Below are 17,447 nucleotides of genomic sequence, written 5' to 3'. Positions count from 1 at the left end.
GAACATGGGAAGTTTGTGTGGTTTATTTATTTATTTGATTGGTGTTTTACGTCGTGCTCATGAATATTTTGCTTATGCAACGGCGGCCAGGATTGTAATCGGAGAAACCGGGCCGAACCCTGGGGAAACCCACGACCATCCGCAGGTTGCTGGAAGACCTTGCCAGGTAAGCCGGAGAGGAAGCCTGCAAGAGGCGGCCGGAAGAATGCGTGCGATCGTTGTGTCATGTATGACAAGTACCCGTTACGTATAATTAGTATTATACAAGATCTGAGATTTGTTTTATTCTTCACATCTTAGCTTTCAGAAACACTTATCTGTAGAATTCCATTCATCAAACTGTATTTCTTTGCAGTTTGTTTTGATCAACTTTTCCTTTCCGTGTTCACTTTCCCTGGACAGAACTGTCCTCTACCATAGCACCGGCCTGCCCTGATGGTAAATATGGCGCCAACTGTGACCAGAACTGTGACTGCCCTAACCGACAGACAAACAGGTGTAACAAAGAGAGGGGTGCCTGTACGTCTCCATGTAATACCGGGTATAGCGGGCAGGATTGTCAGCCAGGTAACATACACGCATGTGACAGCAGGTAAAGGGATCTTCAGGTAGACTGTCAGATCCATTCTGTAGGTAGGCCTGTCTCGTCGCCGTATAGGTTGCTAGAACGCGTTTCGTATTGTGTTGCTGTGTTGTCGAGATTTCGCGACGTTTCGCGTTGTTGTAGTTGTGCGATATTCTAATGGTCGACAACCCTGATTGAACCGTATTTGCTCATGCCGCGGTTTTTGTTGTTTTCATCACGATTATATGCCTGCATGCTGGTCTTATTTTAGCAAAGATTTTTGTTAGTCAACATACGCTTTTGTTCACTGTAATAAACTTTGTTTTGCATCGCCAGTGATGACCTACTTTGATGCCCAAAGGAAAGGATCTCCAAAGGAATGGAACCCAAAGGAATGGAGTCGAAAGAAATGTTTAGTGCAGAAATAAGCCCATGTTTATGTGTTAAATGACACATTTCTCCTTTTATTTTGTTTTATCATTGTACAAAACAAACAGATCACGCAGACTGATTTGATGTCTGTAGTCTATTGTTCCTTACTCAACTTCCATGTAAACTTTACTGACAGATATCCAGCATACTGTCAAACTAATCAAACCACTAGCTGTACTTGTACTTCTTATTACCTTTCTAAGTTGGTGAAGGTTCTACGCTTATCAATTCGAATTTTTGAGCACCCAATAAAAATTGTTCACAACTGAAGACATAGCATTAGAGAGATAACAAAAAGTTTAAGAATGAATTCAAGAAAACATTTTAAACAAGCTAAGCTTGGAAGCCTAAAAATCCTTTTCATTTACATCCAAAAATGTCTGCTTGAATATTCCTTGATTCCATTGCATCACAAAAGAAATGTGCATGTTTCGTCGCAAAGTAGCAAATAATGTTATGGAAAGATTCCAAGCCCCATGCCCGCTCATTTGGGGCTAGCTTTTGTACATCTTTTATTACACAAAAGAAAATAAATAAAAATTGATTCTGTACTGTCTTAGATGTCCAATATATATACATACAGTACATGACATTTCAGGTGTATATTTCTTTCACATACAGTTATGTCACCTGACATGCCTGAAGAACACGGTCTTGTCTTGAGCAAGCATAAGTTTTTTGTTTACTTATATTGTGGAGAGGATGACTCACCAGAAATGTGTAGACAATCTGTAATTTCAGCTCTTGATGCCGGTCTGAACATTTCTCGACAAGAAAATCAACGATCTTGGGCAAACCATATATATATATATATATATATATATATATATATATATATATATATATATATAATTAAGTGTATTTCCTGACCTTCAACAACTGGGGCTATATCATCACATCAATATTCTTGTAAGCTCGAGATCCTGATGGGAGGAAACCAAGCATTGCCCGGGGGAAACCCACGACCATCTGCGGATGGCTGGTGGATCTCCCCACATGCGGCCGGAAAGGAAGCCAGCATGAGGTGGACATGAACTCTCAGCGATCACATTGGTGAGAGGCACCAATAGGTCATTACGCTGCACTGGCGTGCTCACCCCCTCGGCCACGGAAACCTCCTTCACTGCTGATGGTAGACTAATATAATATTCTTCGCACAGATTAAAAATATAGGCCTACAAACCTTTTCTGAGCCACTCCCTGTTCTCCAGAGGTACATGAAGGCATTTCTGAAAGAGATCTTCATGAATGTGGAAGTCACATATGTGATTAAGGATTGACATCCACTTTGCCAAAATTTCTGGTCCATTTCCATTACTACTTGCAGCACACCAATACACACAGCTGGAATGGGATTTCCAACAACCTCCAAACCTTACTTCTTGCCAATTTTACCAAGTTTTTTTCTTGAGTCCTTTAAATGTAAAAATTACAACAAATGAATGAAAATAGCAATGTCTGACAATCGGGGCGGGTCAGAACTTGCTAGAGATGTGGGTCGTGGCTTGTTTACATGTAGCTCACAAAATCATATTACTGACTCTTTTACGGAATGTACATGATCGGGTGGCTTAGCTATCAGCACTGTCAGATTGTGGGTTAGTGACTTAGTGCAATGTGCCTTTTGTTTGCACTTGTAAGTCTATTCCAATGACGTAGAGTTGTTTTACACTGTGTCCATGAGAGTTGTCTCCACTTTTTATGTTTTCTTATTGTATTAAATTAAAATATATTTCTCTGCAAGTTGGACAATTTATTCATTGTGTTTTAAAAGTGACTAGAATCATTAGCAAGATGTGTTCCTTTTATTGTTATTTTTTTTTATATAATTGATCTTAATGGCTGTTTTCCCCCTTTTTGCTCTCTATATTAGTTAATCTTTAATATTTATTCTGATGGATATATTGATGAATTTTTAGGCACAAATAACACTCTGACCAGATCTCAGAATGTCACGACTACAGCTGATGCCAACAGCCATAATGTTACCAGTGGAGTGACCTCTCCAAGTATTTTATGTTTTGTGGACTTTGTTTATACCCAACCCCCTTCTCTTTAACCCTGCTCGGATGATTAGCATGCATCCAAATTCTTTTTTTTTGAAATGATGTTCTATTTTGTTACAGTTTTGCTCCTGTTTGATCATCTTGACAGCCATGTTGATTTATTGACAAGAGATTTCAGTTCACCATTAACCACCAGTCACATCAGTACATATTTAATTGTAAATGTCTCAAACTGACTTGTGCAGCTTTCAATAATTGTCCTCTGTGCAGTGATGTTGTCAGGTTGTGTTATGGTACATGCATGTAAGGCCACTGATCAGATGTACACAGCAGTGGAAGTTATTCCAATCAAATGTCACAAATCCCTCAGATGATAAAGGGGACATCACTCTGCTGTAAGGAAGGGAAGTTACTCTCCCACTGCATTGTTTTCTATGGGCACTTCCAGGTTTCCTCCACTTGAACACAAACTTGATAGGTGAGTGAGTGAGTGCTTGGGGTTTAACGTCGTACTTAACAATTTTTCAGTCATATGACGACGAAGGAATCATTAGGGTGCATGTACATGTAATGTGCCTCCTTGTTGCAGGACGGATTTCCACCGCTCTTTTATTTAGTGCTGCTTCACTGAGACGACTTACCGAAGGCAAGTAAGCTGCCCCGCCCGAGCCATTATACTGATACGGGTCAACCAGTCGTTGCACTATCCCCTTCATGCTGAACGCCAAGCGATTTTAAAGTCTTAGGTGTGACTCGATCAAGGATTGATCCTGGATCTACCAGCCCCGAAGCCAAACTTGATAGGTCTTATGAGTCGTACATGTATGTTCTCCAAATTAGTGGGAGACAATAATCAAACCCGTAAGTCCTTATTAATAACCCTTGAACTCTTTTAATCAAAATGCAGGAAAATTTCTGTGACTAAATTATTTATTCATGATAGGTTAGTAATAGCACGAGCTGCCATTGGCATGTTGCAGGCCCCATCAACTTTGCATGGTTTTCATTTTGTCTCATTACAGTTTTCTCCCGGCCACTAAGGACACAAATAATTGTTTTAAATAAGGGAATTGATAATAAGGAAAGGCATTCTGCTTGTAGCAATGGCTGATTCTCTTCAACCAAATCCTATAGAAAGAGTTTGTGCTTTCCTTTTTATATGTGTAAATTATTGCTTTATTCAAAAGCATCAGTGAATATGAAAATACCATAAGCAGAATGCCGTTTCTACCAGCCAAGTAATGTGATTGACACCAACAATTTAGTTCCTGTTAAATTTTGACTTTTGATACATGTGCATGTTACATATTTTTACTTTTGTTATGTTCAGTGAAATTCAGAAGTTGTTCTTGCATACATGTAAACTTTGATTTGTCAGGAGGAATAGAAAAAGTGGCAAGGTAGAAATGGTTTGTAAGAATAGTGTGTTTAGCAAGCTGATGTACCTGACTTGGTTACTATCGGTGGTCAAATCTGCTGGAAAAGCTGCTTAAGTTTTTTGATGAAAAAAGTATAATGTTTAGGAAAACAAGTGAGTGTATGTAATGTTTGCTGCTACCTGCTAATTGTTACAACAGAGCTAGTGCAAGTCCACACTGATCTAAGAGTCCACGTCGTAATTTTCAGGTATGTTTTTCTATTCATAGATTTTCTGTGGTTTATTTTATGACATTTCAGCAAGCATTTAGGTACAGATGCATACAGAAACATTTTCCAGTGTTAAAGAATGTTTTCTCATCTTTTTTGTTTTACAGAAGCAGAACCTCCTAAAATCAACAGTGGATTTTTAAAGAAGATATTTTTTCGGGATGTGACCGATTCAAAAACATTAGATTGTAAAGCTGATGGAATCCCTGCTGTAGAGTAAGTTCATCTATTGATGGTCATTTTGAAAACTGAGGTGTTGTGAGAGAGCGGGGATAGTTTGGTGCGGTCAGTTTATGCAGCTTATGCACTGTGTTTGTGTTTCAGAAGGTCAACCATAGTGTGACCAGCAACCTGCGGATAGTTGTGGGTTTATCCCCGAGCTCTTCTTGGTTTCCTCTCACCACAATGCTGTCCACCGTTATATAAGTGAAATATTCTTGAGTACACCAATCAAGTAAATAAATAGAGAAAATATTGAATCCAAAAGCCCAACTCTTACATCTTGCTCTGGAGAATGTTTTTCGTTATTGTCTTCTGTTACATTACTACAAATTTAAGGCTTCCTTCACATATAATACAACATTAATCGCCAATCAAATAAATAATTAAATCCTGCCATGGTGTCAATCATTTTGTCTAAACACCAGTCCAGTAAACAGATTCATGGAACCCACAATAGCAATGTTGATTTGTAAATTGATTGATGAAACACTAAGAATATGGTGTACACACCTGTGTTAATTCGTGCATGGTTGTGTTCCAGGTATGAGTGGCATCGGAATGGTGTGAAGATCGTTGAACAGCCCGGTTCTGTAGAAGTCAGCGGCGGGAGGCTACAGCTGTTGAGGCCCACTCTCAATGATGAGGGCTTTTATCAGTGCTTCGCCAGTAATTCGCACGGAAAATCCATGTCTACTGTTGTGGAAATTCAGAAGGCTCGTAAGTTGGCATTACATGTTGTATGTTGTGGGGCTGCCATGTTGTTTAAAATCCATCTGGGGAGCCTCCGTGGCTCAGTTGGTTAGTGCGCTAGCGCAGCTTAATGACCAAGGAGCCTTTCACCTATGCAATCGCTGTGAGATCAAGTCCAGTTCATGCTGGATTCCTCTCAGGCTTCCTCTCTGGGAAGGTCTGACAGCCACCTGTGGATGGTCACGGGTTTTCCCCTGGTGCTGCCTGGTTTCCTTCCACAATAATGTTGGCCGCTGTCATAAAAGGGAAATATTGTTGAGTATGGCGTAAAGCACCAATGAAATAAATAAATAAATAAAATCCTTTTGGTGTACGTTAGCTGTACAAAGGCTTACTTTTGACCTGGACCTGAATTGGTCAGGCGCTCATATAGGCTGCCTCTTGAACAATACATTAGGGTATTGAGTCTGTGAGGGCCCTCATTGGAAAAGCTGTATAAATGTAACCAATAAAACCCTCATACCTAAAGCAGTGTAAATGCAACCAATGAGGCCCTCATACTTAAAGCTGTGTAAGTGTAACCAGTGAGGGCCCTGATACCTAAATCTGTGTAAATGACACCAATGAGGTTCCTTATACCTAAGGCTTAGTAAATGTAACCAGTGAAACCCTCATACCTAAAGCTTGACTAAATGACACCAATGAGGGCCCTAATACCTAAAGCTGTGTAAATGTAACCAGCGAGGGCCCACATACCTAAAGCTGTGTAAATGACACCAATGAGGGTCCTTATACCCAAAGCTGTGTAAATGTAACCAATGAAACCCTCATACCTAAAGCTGTGTAAATGACACCAATGAGGCCCCTTTTACCTAAAGCTGTGTAAATGTAACCAGTGAGGGACCTCATACCTAAAGCTGTGTAAATGTAACCAGTGAGGGCCTTTATACCTAAAGCTGTGTACATGTAACCAGTGAGGGACCTCATACCTAAAGCTGTGTAAATGTAACCAGCGAGAGACCTCATACCTAAAGCTGTGTAAATTCTTGATTCTTTTGTGCTGGATTTTGCTTCATTTTTCAGTATTGTATCAATATTTTGTCCCCTTTGTTGCAGAGTTACTCGGCTATAAAACACTTCCGGTTGCGAACATTGGGACGCATGATGTGGGTTCTCACGTGACCTTAACCTGTCGTGACCAACCAATGAGCGTGCCCACTGCCGTCTATGATTGGTTCATTGGCAAGTCTGAAGCTGTCATAACTGGAGGTCGAATCGTCATTGATCAAGTAGGTCAGTATCTTCTCTGTCTTCCAGTCTGTGGTTAAGAAACGGTTTGTAATGTCATCAGATTGTAATAAAGTTCTTTTCAGTCAAGGGAGTCTCCAACATGGAGTGGCCCAGTAAAACAATTTTTTGAATTTTTCTTATCTTGTGGAGTTGTGACTGAATTACTCTGTGAGAGTTTCAGCGAAAATTTACCATACAAATCTTGCCCTGCGAATGAGCATTTTATTGAGATCAAGGCCTGAGGAATTTTAGAAACGAGGGAAATTGTAAAAACTTCCTGAACCAGGCTTATATTGAATCATCAGTGAAACTACAGGTTGAGGTATTTTACAGAAAATAAACTGAAAGTGTACGGGATCTCTTCCCTGCATCCTGAATTGTTTTGTTGTCATTACAGGAGATCTACATTTCATCAATGTGGAAATGGGTGATGAGTCGGCTGGAGAAAAGACGTACAACTGCTCCCTCTACAATGTGGTTGCTCAACTTAGGGTCTATGGTAGCCCCACCAAATTTAAAGTCAACCCAGGTATGGTTTCTGCACAAAATAGAATGCGTGCCTTGAATTAAGGCCACATGACGTTCGTAATCTCAAGCACCTTCGTTTTGCGTTATGCAGTTTTTAGATCGTACCTTATGTCATACCCTTAGGGTCGGCTCCCAGTAATGGGAAAAGCCAAATGTTAGGCGTGGAATCTGAAAAAGTACCGTTTGTATTGAGCTCAGGCTTTCCACATGTAGAGCGCAATAACACGAGAGGGATATTCCATTGTTGATTTGCTAGGAACATATTAATTACCGTAAATGGTAAAACTCCTGACTTAGTTTATTATGTATTTTAAAAAAAACAAAAGCTTTAAACAAAAAGCTAGGGGTGATGCCCCTAAAAAGTACTGCTAGTACTGAGCTCAAGGCTAGCTCACATGTAGGGCACAATAACTCAAGGGAGTTTTTCCTGTCGATCCTCTGTCTATTAAATATCAGAAACAACAAAATTCATGACTTAGTGTGTTGTGTTTTAGAATCAGTGTTGAAGTAAATTATAGGTTTATCAAGGAGTGGGAACTGAAAAAGTACTGCATGTAAGGAGCTGTAAAACTCATAAAAAATGGAGGGAGAATGTTTTATAAAGTTCACTATTTATTGTTTTGTGTATTAGATTCAGTGTTACACTAAATGTTAGGGGTGATTTCTCCAAAAGTACCACATGTATTGTTCTGAAATTTTACAAACATGTAAAGCACATTGACACGCTGGGGATGTTCCCTCAACGGTGGTCTCTGTGCTATTAATTACCATAAATTACCAAATTCAGCTTTTTTGCATTCATCTGGCAAGGTTTTTATTAGGCTTGCTACCAAATCTAAAGTTTTACATAGGATCCATATCTTTTTATTAAACTAAAACATACATATATACGGTAAATGACCTAAAGTTTCGCACGTGAGTTACTGTGGTTTACTTTTGCTTGAGTTGGCAGCAAGATGTCAGAAGCCAGTGATCAGCCTCCAGCAGTTTCATTACCCTCCTAGGCACTTAGCAGCTCTGGTTGTTAATCCTTACCACATGGGGTCAAGTCACTGACAGTGAGGAGTGCAGGTCTTTCGACCAGTAGGCCTACATGTATATCTCTAAATATACTCATGAATGAAATTGGAGAAAGTATTAAGACAGGCTGTGTTTTAGAAACACTGCAGGCAAATCGATTGCTGGGGCTAGGCGTATGTGGAAGTCACCTCACACTGTTATCTGGTGAACGGTTGTCTGCTTAGAGCCCTCATTTTGTAACGGATATGTTTTAAAATGTATTTTACCTAAAAACGAATTTCACTGAGAAATATCTCTATGGTTTATGATTTCCTGTATACAGTTTTGCCTAGACGTGAATTATGTGTCGCTAACGACCGACAAGACAGGTGGAATATCAGAGTCCTGTGGTTGTAAGTGTAGATAAAACCAGCCCTCATGACTGAAATTTCATCTGAGGGGACTCCATTAAATATTAAGCAAATTGGGTATCCATTATTATGAAATATGGGCGGAAGTCTTTCAAATTACGACTGAATGAACTGCAGGGGTGCAAACACATGTGTGGAAGTATCGCTTTGATGGCAATTTGACATCTTCATCTCGTCTGCTGGTAGGCTTAGTTTGTAAGTATGGATTCACTGTGCTAAATTCTGCTATAGGTTTGCATACGGAGAGCGTTTCAGGTTAAAAATGGATATTTGACATGACACTCCACATACGGAAAGGCACTGGGAAGTCACGCTGAATCCCCATGGAGTTTTCACACAAATTCCCATTTATCACAAAATAACGATAATAAAACACTCAACCTGTTACAAAGTGCATGTACTAAAATTATTTAGATTAAAACTGAGGAAAACATTTGTTGGTCATAGGAGCATAGACTAAATTTTTATAACATTCTTAAACTCTCAGTATAATCCCCTGACCACCCCTCATGCTCTCGCACGGCCCTCAGTCAGTAACAGTGAATCCTGGTATAAACTTTCCGAGTCCCAGGGCGAAACCTTAGGTCATTTAGCGTATATACATGCTATCACAAAGGACACTACATACAAGCCAATGTAGTGAACACTGTAGTGAAATTTAATTTTCAAAACAATGCCTTTGTGGTAACAATCAAGCAAGAATTTATTCCCAGGCCTTCAGAAGACATTAGTATTTCAAATTCACGGTTTTATGTGTATGTTGTAGTCGCACCCGCCTCGAGGGCTCCAACTGTGGTATGGTTTACAGACAGGGAGAGCTCTGTGGCCTTACTCGGGAAAACACTCACCCTGCAATGTATACCTGATGGATAGTAAGTTGAATTTTCAATGTATCACATTATCCTGTGTTTAAGGCTTACTATCACCTAGGGGTCATTTCTTGACCAACATTGACCAAGGGCTCCGGTGTGCCTAAATTCATGCCAATAGCTCTCTGCCAGTCTGTAATTTGCCCTTTTAGATCCAGATCAGATTTTCACAAATTACGGTTAAACAGTAAATAATTCTTATTAATCCTTCTTTTGTACATATTCCACTAATCGTTCTTTACACGTTGGTTGTATTTTTAGATGTCAGTATAGAATCAAAATTATTCAGTTTTCTGTGTCATTGTTTAATATCTAGCATGTTTTTTTATTTTCTCTCCTGGACGTCTTCTATTCGCAAATGGAGATATTTGTAGGTACTAAGCCTGAACTGCATCTTGCTTTCAGCCCATTACCCAAGATAGAGTGGGCCAGAACAGGCGGCTCACTGCCTGTGGGGCGTCACTTTATCAGTGACGACAAGTACACATTGGAGATCTCAAATGTGATGGAGGCGGATGAAGGAACGTACACCTGTACAGCTGTACACGGAAGCCAGAGGTCTGTTCAGAACATCTTTGTGGATGTGAAATGTAAGTGATCAAAGCTTTTTGACATATGAATGGTCAAAACATATCTGTATGTCTAAACTGTAAGTGATCAAAATATTTCCCTGGATGTGAACTGTAAGTGATCAAAATATCTTAGTGGATGTGAAATGCAAGTGCTTAAAATAGGGAATTTGTAGATTCCGCGCTGTCACTGCTTGTGAGGGTCCTAGTGATGATAATCAGTGAACAGTGTTCATGTCACCGTATTGATATTCTAGGGTTTTAAGGCCACTTGCCTTCCACAAATATGGTGTGCAGTACGTGGTATAGTTCGTCACCAACTACCGAGTGGTCGGTTTATCTTGGGTACTCCGGTTTCCTCTATCCATAATTTTCGGCTCTTAGTACAAAGTTTATGCCCAATCATAGGGTTATAGTGGTCACCCATAGTACACAGATAGCCAATCATAGGATTACAGTGGTCACCTATAGTACATAGATAGGCAATCATAGGATTACAGTGGTCACCCATAGTACACAGATAGCCAATCATAGGATTACAGTGGTCACCCATAGTACACAGATAGGCAATCATAGGATTACAGTGGTCACCCATAGTACACAGATAGCCAATCATAGGATTGCAGCGGCCACCCATAGTACACAGATAGGCAATCATAGGGTTACAGTGGTCACCCATAGTACACAGATAGCCAATCATAGGATTACAGCGGCCACCCATAGTACACAGATAGCCAATCATAGGATTGCAGCGGCCACCCATAGTACACAGATAGGCAATCATAGGGTTACAGTGGTCACCCATAGTACACAGATAGGCAATCATAGGGTTACAGTGGTCACCCATAGTACACAGATAGCCAATCATAGGATTGCAGCGGCCACCCATAGTACACAGATAGGCAATCATAGGGTTACAGTGGTCACCCATAGTACACAGATAGCTAATCACTGGGTTACAGCGGTCACGCATAGTACACAGATAGGCAATCATAGGATTACAGTGGTCACCCATAGTACACAGATAGGCAATCATAGGGTTACAGTGGTCACCCATAGTACACAGATAGCCAATCATAGGATTGCAGCGGCCACCCATAGGACACAGATAGCCAATCATAGGGTTACAGTGGTCACCCATAGTACACAGATAGCCAATCATAGGGTTACAGCGGTCACCCATAGGACACAGATAGCCAATCATAGGATTACAGTGGCTACCACAGTACACAGATAGGCAATTATAGGGTTACAGTGGTCACCCATAGTACACAGATAGCCAATCATAGGAATACAGTGGCCACCCATAGTACACAGATAGCCAATCATAGGATTACAGTGGCTACCACAGTACACAGATAGGCAATCATAGGGTTACAGTGGTCACCCATAGTACACAGATAGCCAATCATAGGATTACAGTGGCCACCCATAGTATACAGATAGCCAATCATAGGATTACAGCGGCCACCCATAGTACACAGATAGCCAATCATAGGATTACAGTGGCCACCCATAGTATACAGATAGCCAATCATAGGATTGCAGTGGCCACCCATAGTATACAAATAGCCAATCATAGGATTACAGTGGCTACCACAGTACACAGATAGCCTCTCATAGGATTTGAGTAGCCACCCATAGTACACAGATAGCCAATCACAGGATTACAGCGGCCACCCATAGTATACAGATAGCCAATCATAGGATTACAGTGGCTACCATAGTACACAGATAGCCAATCACAGGATTACAGCGGCCACCCATAGTACACAAATAGCCAATCATAGGATTACAGTGGTCAACCATAGTACACATATAGCCAATCATAAGGTTATAGTGGTCACCCATAGTACACAGATAGTCACTTATCGAAAGCGTATCATATACATTTGCGTATCAAAGACCAAGGAAGTCTTTCATAGCTCAGCATTTTGCTTAGCTATTCACAAGGCTGTCTCCAATAGTACACGGATTGCCAAATTCAGTTGGCAATTTGTATATGAAAGACCTCTGTGGTAAAGTTGTGCACTAACTCCCCACAGTGTCTTTTACTACCACACTGATTTACAACTACATAATCATATGAAGTTACTGCTCTGCAATCCTTACACGTATAATAAACAGTCATAGTGATTTACAGTATGATAGTTTTTTTCTTTCTCGTTGATTTAATGGCAAGATTTTAAAACTACACAAACTGCTAAATACTATGACTGCCTTGTTTTTGTTTTGTTTTTACTCTGTGGAGGGTATCAAATGATTTGTTTTATTTTCGCCTTCTTGCAGCGAAGCCTATTTGGGTTCAGAAGCTGAAATCTGTGATAGTTACGACCGGAAAGACTGCTGAGTTCAAATGTGTGGCAAGGTCGGCTGTAATGGAGCAGGACATTCCGCTGGTACAGTGGTTCCAGAACGGCAAACCTCTAAACGGTGAGACTTACAGTCCGTCTTGTCAACCATGCACCTAGCAAATCACATTCTCATATATTTACCTTAATTTTTCAACCCTTTCAGCCGTCTTTGCATCCAATATTTTGAAACATTCTGAGAGAACTGCGGGGTGTCGAAAAATAATTCACGCAGTTGTATGAAGCTTGCATCTTAAAAGACAAGACAGCACCTGACTAAAGTATATTTAAATGGAAAGCAGGATCCCTAAAGCTTTCTAAAAAGTATCATACTTTATTATTTTAGGGAAATTTCACCGAATAACATGTAGAACAAAATAGCAATACTGCACAAATCACTGGTGTGAGTCGAGGCAGCCATCTTGAGAATCTTATCCAATCAAACACATTGCAATCAGATCAATCAGATTGCGCGGCCTAAACTGTGACGTAGTCTTTACCCATTCACTCCATGAAGTGACAAATGGTAACACAGAACTGCTGCATAAGACATCATTTAGAAATTGTTGACAAGAATTTAGTTGCGTGTAGCCGAAGGGCCATTTCACAGATTGTTGTGGGGCATGTCTGAATCATTTATGGACCACCTTAGGCGTAAAATCAGTTGAGTTAGGCCAATTAACCGTGTAATATTCAACGACAGTATCACACTGTCTCGGCCCAAACTGCATTCATCTCCCAAAATACATCTTCTGTCGGTCATTTTAGCGTTTAGTCAGCAGTTTCTAAATAACAAATATCACAGTCAGTGAAAAATTGGCTAGGGATGCCGAAGGTTCCTACGAATGGGAAGACGGAATCTTATCAGACAACGTTTAACATCAATTAAATGTTATGATATAGGGCCCAGTTTATTTTTTAAATCTCAATTTATTGTAACTGAAGAGTTTAAATTTACCTCCTTCATCTTTCTTGCATACAAGGGCTGTTTTTTCTGTTTCGTTGTATAAAATACTGTAAAATTGTTGAAAGGCCGTGTTCAAGCTGATGTGCTTTCTCTGACCTCGACGATAACTAGGTTAGTGTTGCTGTCATCTTAGAAGACATGGCTACAAAATTGGAGCATAAAATCTAACGACAGTCGGATGCATAGACCAGCCTCACTGATGCTTAGATTTATTGCCATTTGTTTCATAATTGAACATGAATCCAGTTGTACAACAATCCTATTGTAATTTTGTAAACATTTAATACGGGTCACAACTACGACTTGAACCCGGCCAGGCATCTGCTGTTAGGCTATTGGAACAAGGTTGCTCGAGTTCCTTGTAAGTGATATAGTAGGCCTGCTGTGTCAACAGTTCAAGCAGTAGAAGAAATATTCTTCCAGTATGTCCAGTTTTCAAGAAAGCTATATTTATCATTTGGGCCTTTATTGCCGAACTCTACAACTTTCATCTGCCATAGGCTACTGCTTATATTATTATACATAAAATACTTTCGATGTTAGAGAGGTAGAGTAAAGGTGACTTCACCTTGCCCTCGATAGTGGAGACGTGCTAAAGGTGTGTCAGAACGAAATTTCACTCAACTTTTACTGGGTTAAAACGTATCTGGAAAAAGAACCCTATTTAATGCCGGCTTAATATACGTTGAATAGTAGTGTTTGAGTGGACATAAACATTAGTCAGGTGCTGACTCTTACTTTAAATGACACAAATCATTTTTAGCATCATTTTCATAATAAGTCAGCGTATAGATTCCAATGACAAAAGGGCTTTAGTGGGTGCAAAGGTTGAAGATTGACATGTACATGTATATCTGGACTTGTCATGTTCACTGGTCATCTTATTGATGTTCAGCACAATTGTGGTTGTCTTTTAAGCCACAAATTCATAAAAAGAAAACATGGTTGTAAGGATGCTTCATAGAGAGGAAAATCAACAATAGCAGAAACCAAGTGAGCTATGTTTTGGGTGTGTATTTGACCAATAAAATGCAGGTTCACGTGATTTAAATTTGATAGTATTGAACGTATGAAGTGACTATTCATGGGGACTCCTTATACGACGATGCAAAATGTTAACACGGTAGAATGTTAGGGTTGCTGTCTGAACGAATGGTGGGTTGCCCCTGTTATACGATAAGCTGTAGGTCTAGCTGTTCTTCACAACTTTTTGTTTATACGCTCTCAGTGGATAGAGGAATATTTTGGAGAACAGCCTGTGTCCACTGTTCTGAAGACCCTGATAGTAATATATGAATTACAGCACTCAGTGTGTGAAGCTCATTACTTTATGCCAACATGCATGTAACAATAAACCCAGAGCATCACATTTTAGAAAGATCGTCATCTGATTGCCAATGGTCAGTGGTTTGCTCTGGGCATATAGCTGTTGTACAAGTAAAATGTTCCTGAGTAAATGGGGTGAAACACCAATCATATTCAGCCAGTCATATGCATGGTTTGAGTTTCTTTATGTAAAGAAAGATGCCGATTTTGTTTATGCACAGCACGACCTTCCAACATCTTCTAACCGACTTACCCTAGTAGACACCCCAAAGGTGCATTGTATGTTGACAGGAGGACTCTATTATACTTTTAATTTATTCAGTTCGAGAGGCCTCTGTGGCTGAGGAGGCTAGCACGCCTATGTAGCGCAATAACACAGGAGCCTCTCACCAATGAAATCGCTGTGAGTTCAAGCCCAACTGATCTCCAGCTTATGCTGGCTTCCTCTCTGGCCCTGTGTGAGAGGGTGTTGCAGCAACCTGCTGATGGCCGTGGGTTTCTCCCAGTCTTTGTCCAGTTTCCTCCCTACAGCATCTCTATTTCCACATTGATACTGAAAAAATATTTGTCGTTTAGTTTCTTCAAAGAACTTGGCAATGGAACATGGAGTACTTTGTCTAATGTCTCCCTTTTCCTTTCAGCTGGAAAAACAGGGAAAATAGAAGTGTATGGAACAAAACTTACTGTCAGTGGCGTCCGTAAACCATACGATCTCATGAATATCCAGTGTAACGTGTCCAACAGCATTGGTTATCAGCTGGCAGATGCTTTCCTTAACGTCATAGGTAAGACATTAACATTTCTATCAGCATTGGCTATCAGCTGGCAGATGCTTTCCTTAATGTCATAGGTAAGACATTAACGTGTCTATCAGCATTGGTTATCAGCTGGCAGATGATTTCCTTAAAGTCATAGGTAAGACATTTAAACTCCAGGTCGAGGTCAAATCGAGGTCAAAGGCTGTAAGGCTGCAGACATAACAAATAGGTGAAGAAGAGAAATTGTATGTATGTTCTTGTTACAAAAGAAGGTTTTGTAAGAGACATAGGGGAAAATGTGAAGATACTGATGTGTGATGATATACTCTCTCTCAGTAAGAGAAAGAAAACAATAAGACGTCAAAATTTGAGTGAGCTCACTAAAAGATGTAATTGTTAAAACAGAGGTACATGTAAGAACTTTTTATAATATTTACACTGTAAAACTGGATGTCACAAGAATGATGAGGATGCTGGGATGATGATATTTAGACACACCATTTTGTCTTTATTATTTTATTTCAAAGGAAAAGACCTTTTTAAATGGAAGCAGCCTTCACTGATTAGACCACATACAACTAGCATAAAGGTCATCGTAAAGTTCATTTTTCGGCTTCAGAAATTAAAATTTTGAACACCTCATCAATATTATCTTGAAACAAATGTGTCCAAATTTCAACTTTCACAACTGAAAACTAAGCTTTGTGCTTAAATTTTAATATTTGACTCAAGTCATAAATGACTTTGTGCAATTGGCCCCAGAAACTCATTAAGTGATGACATTAGGTCAGCTCCTGGACAGACAACTGCTCCATCTCCATCCTCTGTGTTATTCCAATTTCAGACCAAACCAAACTGGACGTGAGGCCCCAACCAAAGTATGTCGTTGACCCTGGCAAGGTGTTGGAGGTGCCTATTATGGCTGTCGCCGACCCTCTCTATCACAGGCTTCTTACCTACAGGTGGTCTAAGGTGAAGGGTGGTCAGGCAGTTAGTAAAAACCCTGCTGATCCTGTCTACGTGGATGTGTCAAACACACTGATCATCAACGCGACGGGGTTTGATCGAGATCAGGCCTTCCTGGAGATCCTGGGCAATTACAGCTGTCTAGTGTCTATGGGGCTGGAGAAAGGCGAAGGTGACGTGGTAGTCTATACCCACATCTCGTCTGATGAGGAAGAAGCAAGTGAGTTGCATGATGTCTTTTTTTTTGCACTTGAAAATTTGCCCAGAAACCACTAATTTGGTCCCACTACAGTTACAGCAAATGACAAAAAATATCATGCCATAAAATATTACTTTTGGGGCTGAAGCTTACATTTGCCCCAGAAGGGTATCATACTACCTCAAAGCATCTTTCCCTATGATGAATTGATCTCTCAGAATCAGGCATTTTGTGTCTAGATTTTGTGTGGTTTATTTTATGACATTTCAGCAAGCATTTAGGTACAGATGCATACAGAAACATTTTCCAGTGTTAAAGAATGTTTTCTCATCTTTTTTGTTTTACAGAAGCAGAACCTCCTAAAATCAACAGTGGATTTTTAAAGAAGATATTTTTTCGGGATGTGACCGATTCAAAAACATTAGATTGTAAAGCTGATGGAATCCCTGCTGTAGAGTAAGTTCATCTATTGATGGTCATTTTGAAAACTGAGGTGTTGTGAGAGAGCGGGGATAGTTTGGTGCGGTCAGTTTATGCAGCTTATGCACTGTGTTTGTGTTTCAGAAGGTCAACCATAGTGTGACCAGCAACCTGCGGATAGTTGTGGGTTTATCCCCGAGCTCTTCTTGGTT

General features: G+C 40.1%; 1 protein-coding gene across 1 annotated transcript in view; it reads left to right on the top strand.

Annotated features, from left to right (window-relative positions):
- Positions 1-2,549: 2,549 nt before the first annotated feature.
- Positions 2,550-17,447, top strand: part of LOC135463473 (hemicentin-1-like) — a 29,796-nt gene continuing 14,898 nt past the window's right edge. The window contains exons 1-12 of the mRNA XM_064740730.1: positions 2,550-2,595; positions 3,452-3,481; positions 4,758-4,866; positions 5,414-5,589; positions 6,679-6,855; positions 7,250-7,381; positions 9,577-9,682; positions 10,085-10,269; positions 12,538-12,681; positions 15,534-15,677; positions 16,495-16,836; positions 17,163-17,271. Coding sequence (XP_064596800.1) covers positions 2,550-2,595; positions 3,452-3,481; positions 4,758-4,866; positions 5,414-5,589; positions 6,679-6,855; positions 7,250-7,381; positions 9,577-9,682; positions 10,085-10,269; positions 12,538-12,681; positions 15,534-15,677; positions 16,495-16,836; positions 17,163-17,271 — 1,700 coding nt within the window. The remainder of the gene's footprint in view (positions 2,596-3,451; positions 3,482-4,757; positions 4,867-5,413; positions 5,590-6,678; positions 6,856-7,249; positions 7,382-9,576; positions 9,683-10,084; positions 10,270-12,537; positions 12,682-15,533; positions 15,678-16,494; positions 16,837-17,162; positions 17,272-17,447) is intronic.

This window comes from Liolophura sinensis, chromosome 3 (genome assembly GCF_032854445.1).
Source record: "Liolophura sinensis isolate JHLJ2023 chromosome 3, CUHK_Ljap_v2, whole genome shotgun sequence".
Lineage (NCBI taxonomy): Eukaryota > Metazoa > Mollusca > Polyplacophora > Chitonida > Chitonidae > Liolophura > Liolophura sinensis.
This window is presented reverse-complemented; position numbering and strand designations above follow the sequence as displayed.